Source organism: Phycodurus eques, chromosome 15 (assembly GCF_024500275.1).
Source record: "Phycodurus eques isolate BA_2022a chromosome 15, UOR_Pequ_1.1, whole genome shotgun sequence".
In the NCBI taxonomy this organism is placed as follows: Eukaryota; Metazoa; Chordata; class Actinopteri; order Syngnathiformes; family Syngnathidae; genus Phycodurus; species Phycodurus eques.
This window is the reverse complement of record NC_084539.1, coordinates 22776053-22787789: the sequence shown is the minus strand read 5'-3', so window position 1 is coordinate 22787789 and position 11737 is coordinate 22776053. Positions and strand designations below refer to the sequence as shown.

General features: G+C 45.4%; 1 protein-coding gene across 9 annotated transcripts; it reads right to left on the bottom strand.

Moving 5' to 3' along the window:
• Positions 1-716: 716 nt before the first annotated feature.
• rph3aa (rabphilin 3A homolog (mouse), a) lies at positions 717-11737 on the bottom strand. 9 transcript variants are annotated; one of them, XM_061697847.1, is made up of 15 exons: positions 11619-11705; positions 7269-7455; positions 6521-6650; positions 5525-5602; positions 5358-5448; positions 4295-4462; positions 4126-4205; positions 3814-3888; positions 3227-3335; positions 2981-3108; positions 2536-2589; positions 2118-2284; positions 1899-1980; positions 1097-1193; positions 717-1016 (listed from the first exon to the last, which is right to left on the bottom strand). In XM_061697847.1, exons 2-15 carry the CDS (start codon positions 7445-7447, stop codon positions 880-882), a joined length of 1575 nt encoding a protein of 524 aa, XP_061553831.1. In that variant the 5' UTR covers positions 7448-7455; positions 11619-11705; the 3' UTR covers positions 717-879. The 9 variants fall into 9 exon arrangements, with proteins under 9 accessions (XP_061553831.1, XP_061553832.1, XP_061553833.1 ...); XM_061697848.1 differs by having other exon boundaries at positions 2133-2284; XM_061697849.1 differs by lacking the exon at positions 2536-2589.

Below are 11737 nucleotides of genomic sequence, written 5' to 3'. Positions count from 1 at the left end.
ATCCATCCATCCGTCCATTCATCTTCCGTTCCGCTTCTCCTCACGGGGGTCGCGGGCGTGCTGGGGCCCACCCGGCTATCTTCGGGCGGGGGCGACACCCGGAACTGGTCGCCAGGCCATCGCACGGCACACAGAAACAAAGCAACCATTCGCACTCGACACCGACCGAGATTCCGTCGTCGTTGTAGGAAGTGAAATTAGGACGTGAATTTAGGAGCTTTCAAAGTTTGGAGGTTCCTTGGGACTTGGAGGCAAAATTGCCGCCATCTTGCCCAAGTCGGCCACTGATGCAACCCCCGAAAAAAGAGGCCAATCCTCCAAACTAACGGGCTAACTCACTCCTGCTAGCTGACTGACTGGCGAACTAGCATTCTCAATCCCTCGATAACTTGCTCACTAATTACTCACCATCTAGCTAACTCATTAGCCTACTAAATTTCAAACTACCTAACTCACTAATGAACACGACTAACTGAATAGCCCGCTCACTCATCAACACACTGTCTCGATGACTCACGAATGAAATCAATAACTTTGAAAGTTGATGTGAGCAAAACGGCGGACTTTTGAATTTTGGGGCGCAGGCCCCCGAGACCTTTTCGCGCGTCCTGTTATGACGGAGGCGTTCACTCAAGCGCACCGTCGTCAATGAAACTCAGAGGTGTCTTTGCTCAAAGAAGGTGGGCGCCGGGTGATCGAATTGGTCGAGAGGCGTGTTCAGGTGCGTGATTGTTTATTGACCGCGACACAACATGCATCCAAAACAACAAGGACCAATTGACGGAAACGTTCCCCGGAGGAGGTAAACATAAAATGGCGACGGCCGGGAAGTAGCGAGGAGGAGGAGGGGGAGGGGCGGCAAAAGGCCTTTTTTTTTTTTTAGTCGTCAAAGCGTCCGCCGCTGTTGTCGTTGAGCAGCAGATGCCAGCGTTCGATCTTCTCGTCTTTGTTCTTCAGACACTCGTACCAGTGCTTCAGGCGCTCGCCCTGAGCCCCGATGCCCAGCTGGCAGCCGCCTGCGAACGCAAACGCAAACGCAAACGCGCGTTTCCAGCGAGCAGAGGTTAGCGCGTTCGCATCGGCCGGCTCCGCTCACCGATGAAGTCGTTGGACCTGCCCATGTCGTAGTCCCACACGGAAATGTCCAGAGTCTTCTTGGCCAGCTCGCCGTGCTTGATCTCATAACTGAACTCCTGCAAGCATCATTCATTCATTCATTCATTCATTCATTCATTCGCTAATTTATACATTGGGTCAATCCTCCATCCATCCATCCATTTTCAACAGCGCTTATCCCGCTTCGGGCCGCGGGGCGCCGCAGCCTATCCCAGCGGACTTCGGGCGAAAGGCGCACTACGCCCCGAACCGGTAGCCGGTCAGTCGCGGGGCACGTCTCGACGGCGACAACCGCCCGCGCCGTCGCTGAGCGGGAACCGAAGCCTGGCCGCCCGCACCAGTCGGGCGAGTGGACCGCTACACCCTCAGCGAGTTCGGTCAATCGTTCATTCGCGAATCAGTCATTCACCAATTCATACATTCGTTGTTTATTCAGTCACATTGATTCACGTACCCGTTGGTTTTTTTTTTTATTCATTCATTCAAGCATTCATGCATTCATTAATTCATGCATTCATTGATACGCCCAACATTCATTAATTTACTCATTCAACCATTCAGTCATTCATACATTTCTTCATCCACCCGATCATTGGTTTATTCAGTCATTTATTCACACATTGATTGATTCACATTCATTTATAACATTTGTTCACTTATTCATTGAGTCACTCACCCATTCATGCATCCGCTCATTCATTGTGACATACATCCACGTATGCGTACAAGCCGTTATTTGTTCGTTTTGTCATTCATTCACCCTTAGATGAGATGCGACAGACCTCCTGGAACTCTGGATTGAGAGTCTTCTTCTTGGTCTGCGTCTTGTTCTTGCCTTTCTTCCCCATGTCAGGCTTCAGACACCTGAGCGGGACAACGTGAGGGTGACGGGATGAAGGTGAGCGGATGAGGAGGATTGTGAAAGGAAAAGGTGAGAGCGATGACGATGAGAAGGTGAATTCAGCAACGATAGGAGTTTCGGACGTAGTATCCCGTCGTACGTGCGCTCGTCGTACACTTTGACAAAAGGGTCCGAGTATCCGTTGACGTCCATGGCGGCCAGGTGGGCGCAGCGGACCACGCCCACGATCAGACGACCCCGTCGGCTGTCGTAGCGCAGGGAAACCAGGATGCGACCTCGCTCCTCGCCGTCCTCGCCCTCGTCCACCTGCACGGCATCGGACGCATCTACGTACGCGGTGGCGCCGGCTTAACGAATCAACGTGACAAGCGAGCTGGGCTTGAAAGTCACATTTTGGACCAAGTGAAAATCATGGAGCAATTTGAGGCAGTCTTACGCCCTGGCATGTGGGCAAGGAGAGCCGACTTGCATGGTCACAGAAGCGATTAAACCCGCGAGTCAATGTAGATGCAGTGTATGCGTATGAATGCACATATTCTGACTGACAGCTTTCTTACGTCATCCTCATAGAGCGCCATTCCTCGAGATTGACCGCCGACGACTTTTTTCACCTGCCAACAAAAAGTGAGATACGCTACTTTGGAAAGAAACGCAGCGACCTCTGCTGGCTGGCATGGGGCACTGCGCCTCCTGCCCCTCATGCAGAGTCACTTACGCGTTTGGCTGCAGAACACAAGCCAGAGGCTGTTACAAAACGTTCAAGCTTTCTCGCTAACAGAGCCCGAAAAGACGAGCACGTGTGGGGCAGATGGCGCCGTGCCCCGGGATGCTATATAATAGCCACATTTCTACGTCACATTAAAAAGCCGCTAATCTGAACCATAAAGTTCCTGTAAACAACACATTTATTCGTGTACTTTTAGCGCGCGATCAAACATGGAGTAATTATTGGAGTTGGGTTTTTTTTTTTTTAGGGTATTTTTCATCCGTGACGCATTTTACCGGGATAACTCTCTCCAAGCACACGTTGAATTTCTTCTTCTGGTTGAACTTGAGCTTCTTCAGCGCCACTCGCGTCTCCCCGATGAAGTCGTTGCGTCCGAACTTGTCCTCGTCGCTCACCGACAGCCCGAAGGACAAAGACAACGCGAACGACGTTAAATGTAAATGTACATAAATACAGCGCCACCTTGACAACCGTGACCACTCGTATGGCACAATTGAGGCGGCGGACAAGTCGGTGGTACCGTAAGGTCTTCCGGGACATTTCTTCATCGGTGATGCCGTGATAGACGAGAGTCTCGTTCCACGTCGGGTTCAGAGTGTTCTTCAGCGTCTTGGTGCGAAGCTTGTTGGACTGCACCACACAAGACGGAAAAATGCACATTTAAGAATGCAAGAAATCAACACATTCTGGCGGCTGTGATGGGGCACTGCCCCTAATGCACAGTCACCGCCAACTGTGGGCCTCAACTTTCCCTGAAATTTGTTGAGTTGTTTCGTTGGAATTAAGGATTTTGGAAGGAAAAAAAAAAGGCGGGTTTGCCTGAAAAAACGAGCACATGCGCCCCTGGGCACAAAACAGGAACACTGCTTGGAAATGTCATCACGACTCATCTACAAGCCGGAGTCGCGACGCTGTACATACATGCAAAACACATTTTGTAAAGAAAACCAGCGCCATCTGGTGGCTCTGTTGGGCCACTAAATGCGCACTGACCACTGTAGGTGCTCCTTGCTACGCATTCCTTTCCAAGTTGTTTCCTCAAAAGCTACATACGCTAAGCTACCTAGCGACTAGCATCCCGCGGTTGCTATGGCGACAGGGCAAGTACCTTACTGGCGCCCGGCAGCAGGTGCAGCTTGACGTAAGGGTCCGACAGGCCGTTGGAGTCCATCGGCTTTAAGCCCTGACACGCACAGCGAAGGAAAAAAATAAAAATAAAAATAAAAGTCATGAAATACTTATTTGAATGAAATAAATGCCAATTACGAATTCAACCAATACAAATAGAAGTTCAGGACATTGTGTGTGTTTGGGTTGGTACATGTGCAGTCAAGGTTGAGGCGCTTTGAATGACCTTTATCATGTCAAATGCATGCAAAGTGAAGTGGATGAATAAGGAAAGACGCGACGCTGTGCGGACCTTGGCCTTGATGACGCAGCATTGCAGTTGGCGGCGTTCTTGCTCGTAGAGCAGACTGAACTCCAGACACCCCCGCGTGGCTTTGGCCGCCAAAGCAAAAGGAGACGACTTCAGATGGTGGTGGGGGGGGGGGGGGGGTAGCCAGGACAGAGCCAAAAGCCGGTCTCACTTGCGTCATCCGAGTCTTCGGCGTCTTCGTCCTCCTCGACGCCGGCGGGGTTTGCGGCCGGACGCGTCCCGTGCCGGATTTGGCCGCCGCTCGCAGTCGGGACTTGGTTTTCGGCCGCGGTCCTCTGCGCACGGTGCCGCTTTGCTTCTGCAATTCCTGTGCGACGCTCTTACATTTGTGTACTTGAATCATGTTTTTTTTCCAAGGAATATATTGTTCATTTAAAAAAACATGACAAGGCATTTTGACTGGAGAATTTCTGACACCTTTTTTTTTTTTTTTTTTTTTATGATGATGATTACTATGGACTTTCCAGTGACTTATTTGGAAGACTTCAATCATGTTTGTGTTTTTATAATTCGTAATGAAAGCGTGTATTACGACCGTAACTATTTTCATTTCTTGGCAAGATTGACAATGTCAAAATATTTTAAATAAAAACTATTCACCATTATTAACATGGTTATTGTGATGTTTTTGGGGGGTGGGGGGAGGGGAAGATTTTATGATTATGATCGAGATGTATCCACTTACTTACATGGAAGATTTGAATCATATTTAAATCTTCTAATTCATACACGTTCACATTTCGACATTTCATCCATTTCATTTTTTAATGTTATTTTTTTTTTTTTTTAATGTATTTCTCGGGAAGATTTGAGGCATGTGAATGTAATGTCATGTAAATGTTTATCATCATCCATAGATTTAATGGCACAAATACTCCAAAAAGTGTTATTCTTAAGATGTTGCTCTTTCGTGAATTTATTTAAAAGAAGGGAATCTTTTCGAATCGGTATATTTCGACAAGAGCCAAGGTTTTGTGGTCGATTGCTTGGCCTATTTAAATCATCGCGTACTTAATTGAGAGGATTTTTCATGACAAAAAGACAAAGCAATTATGATCGACAGAAATGACGTGAATCCACCGTAGTGATGTGCTAATATTTGATCGCCTAATAGACCGCGATCCACCTGCTGCCTCATTCTTGTAAGAACATCCTGCATTTTCCCGCCGTCAGACGGGGTTCACCGGAGCGCCCCCATGTCATATTTTACCTACCGTCGGGGTCGTCCGCGTTGGCGGGCGGCGGGCCGGGGAGGACGCGGGGGTCCCGGCCCCGAAAGAACCAGGCTCCGGAACGCTTCTGCACCTGCGCCCAGGGAGAGGAGGGGGCGTTGAGCGCGCGGCGAGGGGCTTCTGCCGGCGCGGCTCGCGGACTCGCTCACTTCTCGATGTTCTTTGCAGAAGGCGCACAAGCGCCACGGCGTCGAGCCGCCGCGGGCGACGCAATCGCGGCACACCTGCTGCAAACGGCAACGACGTTGCTTTTCTTGTCATCGAGTCAATCTATTTGCTCGTCCGTCAAAATCAACAAGATACAATACAATACATATACATATATACATATATACATATAGATCGATACATTTGCAGTTAGTTGTCTTTGCTCCTAAGATAAAGGCATCGTTTCACGGACTTCATTGTATTTTACTGAATTGAATAAATCGTCGTTTTGAAGTGATACAATGACCATTAAAAATAAATGGATAGAACAATGCGTTTTGTTCATTTATTTGTATTCTTATTTTTAAACAATTCCTGTTTCTTTAACCCTATTGTCATCAATCCAATTCACTGTTTCAGATGAATTAGTATTTCAATTATGTAAGCAGCTTATTTATTGGTACACAAACATAATATCGTGACATAAGACTTTGAAAAAAATGATAGATGATTTAAAATGCACATCTAAAATCTCATTAAATAAATAAAAATACAACAAATAATGACAAATTACAGGCCAAATGTCAATCATTTGACATACCATTCAATTAAAAAAGTCCTTCAATAATTCAAATGCCACTGAATAAATCTCATTTCATAATTAAAAATGGCATGAAATATTTGGAATAAGTGGAACAAATTAACATTTCATTGAATCTTTTTTGAAACTTCATATTTTATTTCACCTGTCATTAATTCTAAATGTTTTATTTCTTTTTTTGGGGAAAAATTAACACCCTGTATTCCGTATGCTCTCCCAAAACTGAAAGTTCTTTGTAATACTTACAAATGATTATTATTATTATTTATTTATTATTATTATTTTTTAAAAACCACAATAATATACAATGATCAGAGGCGGTGGAACCGAGGGGGCACTGGGGGCGTGCACCCCCCCCCAACTTTTACGATTTAGGATTTGACGATGTCACGCGTACCTTCCTGCAGCCGACACAAAGGGCGGCCGTGACACCGCCCGGCCCGAAGGTGGCGCCGCAAAGCAGACAAGCCGAGCGTCCGTCCCCGCACGCCGTCCTCCGGGCGTCCTCCAGCCGGCTGGACAGGAGACTGCCTCGCGCACGCGCACACGAAAAGCAGTGACCTCATCGGTGATGGATGGATGACGGATGAAGAAATGAATGCATGGATGGATAAATGGTTGGGAGGAAAGAATGATGGATGAATGATAGATAGATGAATCAATACGTGCATGGGGGATAGATGGATGCATGGATGAAAGAATGAATGAATGGATTCAAGGACGGATGAATGCATGACCGACGGATGGATGGCGGCTCGATAGAGAGATGAATGGATGACTCAATGAATGCGTGACGGATACATAGAAAGATGGAAGGGTGGATAGATGGATGGATGAATGAATCAAAGATGTAAGGATGAACGAATGATGGAATAATGAATGGTAAAATGATGGATGGATTGATGGTGAATGAATGAATGCATGCATGACTGATGAATGACGTTTAAGTGAATGAATGACAGATGGATGAAAGAATGACTAATGGATGGAAGCTGAATGGATGGATGTTTGATCATGGATGAATGATAGATGAAAGGATGAATAAATGAATCAACGAATTTGTGACATAAATGCAAAGCTGCATGAACGAATGAATGATGGATTGATGTACGGATGAATGGATGGATAGACGACGACGATCTCACCGTATGCGTTGCTGCTCCACGGCGTCCATCTCGGCGGCGCGGGCCAGCACGTCGTGGATGATCCGCTTTTCCTCGTCGGTCAGCTCCTCGCCGGGGTCGGGCCGAGGGCGGGGGGGGGCGCCGCGCCCGCTCATCGTCCACGGAACGCGACGGACCCTGAAAGCGTCACGCGTGCACATACGCAGACATGCACACGCGGAGGAGCAGAAGCGTAAAGTTCGGCGAAAAGGTCGTCGCGTCCTCAAGCTTTTCAGACGCTAACGAGATCTGACCGCACAAACACGCAAAGTCGCACGCGATCACCGCAACGCTGCCCCTTTCACAGCCGCACGCCTTTTTGAAGTATTTGTACTGCGTGAAAGGTCATGTAAAAGTAGTGCTTCGGCACCATCTCGGAGCAGCTACGTGCGATTTGGGGGGCGTTAACGCGACACTAAATCTCTCGTTTGCTTTATGGGGCAATGACCCACCGCATCCGGGAGATGGCGCAGTGGAGAGGGGAAATGAAGCTCACTGTGTCTGGCAATTACCGCCACCTACAGGACTGGAAGAGGATGATTCTTATTATTATTATTTTTTTTTTTAGCGGCTCACATTTCCGCATGCAAAGAGACGAGCCGCGTGTCCTCGTTTGAAAGACGAACTCGTTAGTGTCTTTTCTTTTCTTTGTCTTCTTTTTCCTTCGACATCTGCGTCGCCGTCAGCCTGCCGAGGGCGCTCCGGCCTCCGCTCGTCAACGCCCTGACAGCGGCCTCGTTCAATACGTGGTGAAGTCATGACCAAGGCGGACACCGGGTGACTTTGCTAACACCCACTTAACACTCGTTCGAGACGCGTCGGCGTTAAGAGCGACATCGCTTGACATCTGGCATAACCGCTCGACTGACGTCATCCGGGGTCATCTTGCATTATCGTTTCAGTGCCGTCATCCGGCATCGCCCGTTGGCCGCGCATCGCCGCTTGTTCACGTCGCAGCTTCGATCCCTCCAACGCTGCCGTTCAGCGTCATCGATCGACCGCCGTCGCGCAGCAGCGCCCCCTTGCCGCTGTCGTCCAGCATTAACAGGGGGGCGCCCAGGGGGGTGCTTGACTGTCCAACACAGACACGGCCGCACTAATGGACATGAAGTACAAGCAAACGTTTTAGCTTCATGAGGGGGCTTACTAAGAGCTTGCAGGCCAACACGCGCGCGCGCGCACGCACACACGCACAACACGCACAACACGTGTCATGTGGCGAAAGGAGCTTAAGCCAGCATTTCGTTTTGTGCGTTCTGGCCGACGACTTCCTCGTCGTCTTTAGTGCCGCACGTGGGCGAGCGACAGATTTGAACGTCAAATTGAATTCGTTTAATCATTGAATCCTTCAGTGGCCTTATTAGGGCAGAGGCGGGACGGTGGAAGTTAATTTCCTCCATGTAAGATATTCTGTTTCAAAGTTGCTGCTGACTGTCATGCGCCACGGAACGCTAAAATCAACGCTTTCAAACATTGCGCAAGTATAGGTCGGCTGGCGCGGCGTGGAAAAACACTGTCGGAGACGTTTAATATGAGGTGTTACTCCGTGGGGTTTATCGCATAACAACGTATTAACGCATTAGCGTGACGTCAGTCAGTTGCGCGACTAAATTGGCGAGGTCGCTAAAGTAAGGGAAGGGGAGGTAAACAACGCACTGCTGCCACACGTCAAATAGTGGAATGTACTTTTGCTTTTGTCGCGGGTAAAGCCGCAGTACGTGTCCGTCCGCGCGGTCCTCGGAATCCCTCCAACGAAAACGTGTGTGTGTGTGTGTGTGCGTTGCGGGGACGATTGCAGGGAGCATGGGAACGAGCAAGATCCAGCGATCAAAACATCAAGTCAGCAGCAAGCAAAAAAACAAAACACTAAACACGACAAAGACCAGTGAAAATTGATCGCAAAAAAGATTTCCCACTCCTCCCCTTCCTCCTTTTCATCGTCTTCACCCTCCTCTTCCTCACCTCTCTCCTCATCATCGCCCTCTTGTCCCTCTTTTCTTCCCCCTTTTCTTCGACTTCATCTTTCTCCTCCTCTTCCTCTAACGCAGTGTCCCACCAAAACGAGCTGCACTTCAATGCGATTCCTCATCTCCGCTATTTTGGAGCAATGGACGTACTTTTTTTGTTAATAAAGGTTTTTTCTTTGTCAAAATCTTCTGCCTCCCTTTTTTTTTTTCGACTTGCGGCTTGGGTCCCTTTTTTTGGCTCCTGCTAGAATTTTGCCAACAAAAATCTTTGCTGACTCAGTGGAGCAAAATTTGCTTTCTGAAAGTTAGCATAGCTTAGCAGTATCTGCCGGGGGCTCGAATGGGGTCACCCGCGGAGCCCCTGCATTCATATTTTAATCTTATATCACATTAATAATGTTGCCATGTTAACTGTAACTATGAGGGGAGGGAAAAAAACAAAAAGTACAGCTCCATGCAAGCTTTTTATTTCAAATCCTTTTTTTGGGTCGGTGCTCACTGCTCAGTTTGCGTAGCTTAGCTTAAAGCGGTGGTTGTGTCAGTTCGGGTCTCTAAAGGAGCCACACGTGCACATTAAATGTTATATCACATTAATAATGCCACATAGTCGACAGGAACTATATTAAAAAAAAAAATTAAAAAAAAAAACGAAATTAAAATGTTAGCTTTTTACTGTTGGGAAGTTGTGTGGGAGCTAAGCTAGCATAGCTTAGCGTAAAGTGGTCAAAGTTTTCTAATGGAGCCCCACATGCACACTTTGACGTTATATAACATTATTAATGCCACATACTCAACAGGAACGCTATGAAAAGGAAAACAAAAAAAAAAAAAAAAAAAGTTACATGCTAGCTTTTTAGTCGCATAGTATGTTTTGTGGATGCTTAGTTAGCATAGCTTTACATAAAGCGGTCAAAGGTCACTAATGGAGCCCCGCATGCGCACTTAAATGCTACATAACTATAATTACTAATGCTACGACTATAAAAGGTTAGTTAGCGTACTTTAGCATAAAGCGGTTGCGGAATCAGGCTGACAGTATCAGCAAAGGTCACTAATGGATTGATGCTAACATGCTTATATAATATTAATAACGCTGTGACTGTAACTATGAGAACAAGATTTTTATTGCTAATAACGAGCCTAATAAATCATCAAATGCTGCTGAATCGCAACCAATGGAGAGTGACACTTTAATATGATAACATAATTCATTTTGATCCCTTTTTAATTAAAACGCTGTTATTATGCCTCGAGTAAGGCTACAATGATATGTTGCGTCTTACAATCATAGCTGTCATAATGGACAAAACCAATAAAAGTCATTCAAAGGGGGGTGACAAGCAATTATTACCTACGTAATTATTTCACAAATATCTCAGTCCTGGGAGCTGTAAGTTATTTAGATTTTGTGTTATATGCAATCATATTGTAAGTTATAAAAGAGCAAATAAAACCACACAAAAAGGTATAAATAATAGACAGGGTGTCCCCAAAGTGAGGACACATAGACAAGAATTTAGATTTTGACATTTTTAAAGATAGTATTTTATTCAATTGGAAGATTGAATGTGTGATTGTCACTGAAAAAATGTTAACGTAAAATATGTCAAATTGTTTATAGACTTCACAAAATAATCATTAAATCTCACTTTTAGTTGTAATTAGCTTTGTTACAATCAAATAATTGATTATTGGTATGATACACAATTTTTACAAAAAAATTCTTTTATTAACACTTATTATTTAGATTGACTTGACTAAAACACAACTAATCATTTAATATTTTAAAATGTAAAATAATTTTACCAATACCTTGATTGTTGATCATTTATAATACATTTAGTTACAGTACATTCACTTCTCCAATTATTTATTAAAACATTTTTAAATGTAAGATTGTTCATTTTATTAATACTTTTATTGTATATAAAATGTATTTAGCCATGTGCAATTAAACAATTCCAAAGTATTTCTATGTATTTCTTTAAAATATTTGACTCTTGCTATTTAGAATGAATTTAATTGCAAACTAACAAATGATTCAGTAAAAACATTAATGCAAAAATGTATTTTACAATTTGTTTTTTTTTTTACTATTTAGAATAAATGTATTGATATGCCATTAAACAATAAGTCAAATAATATTTGGTAAATTTAGCATTGTATTACCAATTATTGAATTAGTTAGTTCAATGAATATATTGGAATTGACCCATTTTCGGAACAATTCACGCAACACTTACTTTGTATATTATATGGAACAGCTTAAATATGCAGTACGTAAAATAACCGGCTAAATTGTGCTGTGTTGAGTTGATTTGAAGAAGAATAAAAGACAAATCAAAGAAATGGAAGCTGCGCTCACCAGTCAAAGTGTGAGTTTCATTCAGCGCGAGGCTCCGTCAGCATCGTCCCTGCCCGAACGACTGCGGCTGCTGCCGACGCGTTCGCCTCTTTGCGCCGTACTCGCATCTTCCTCGCGCT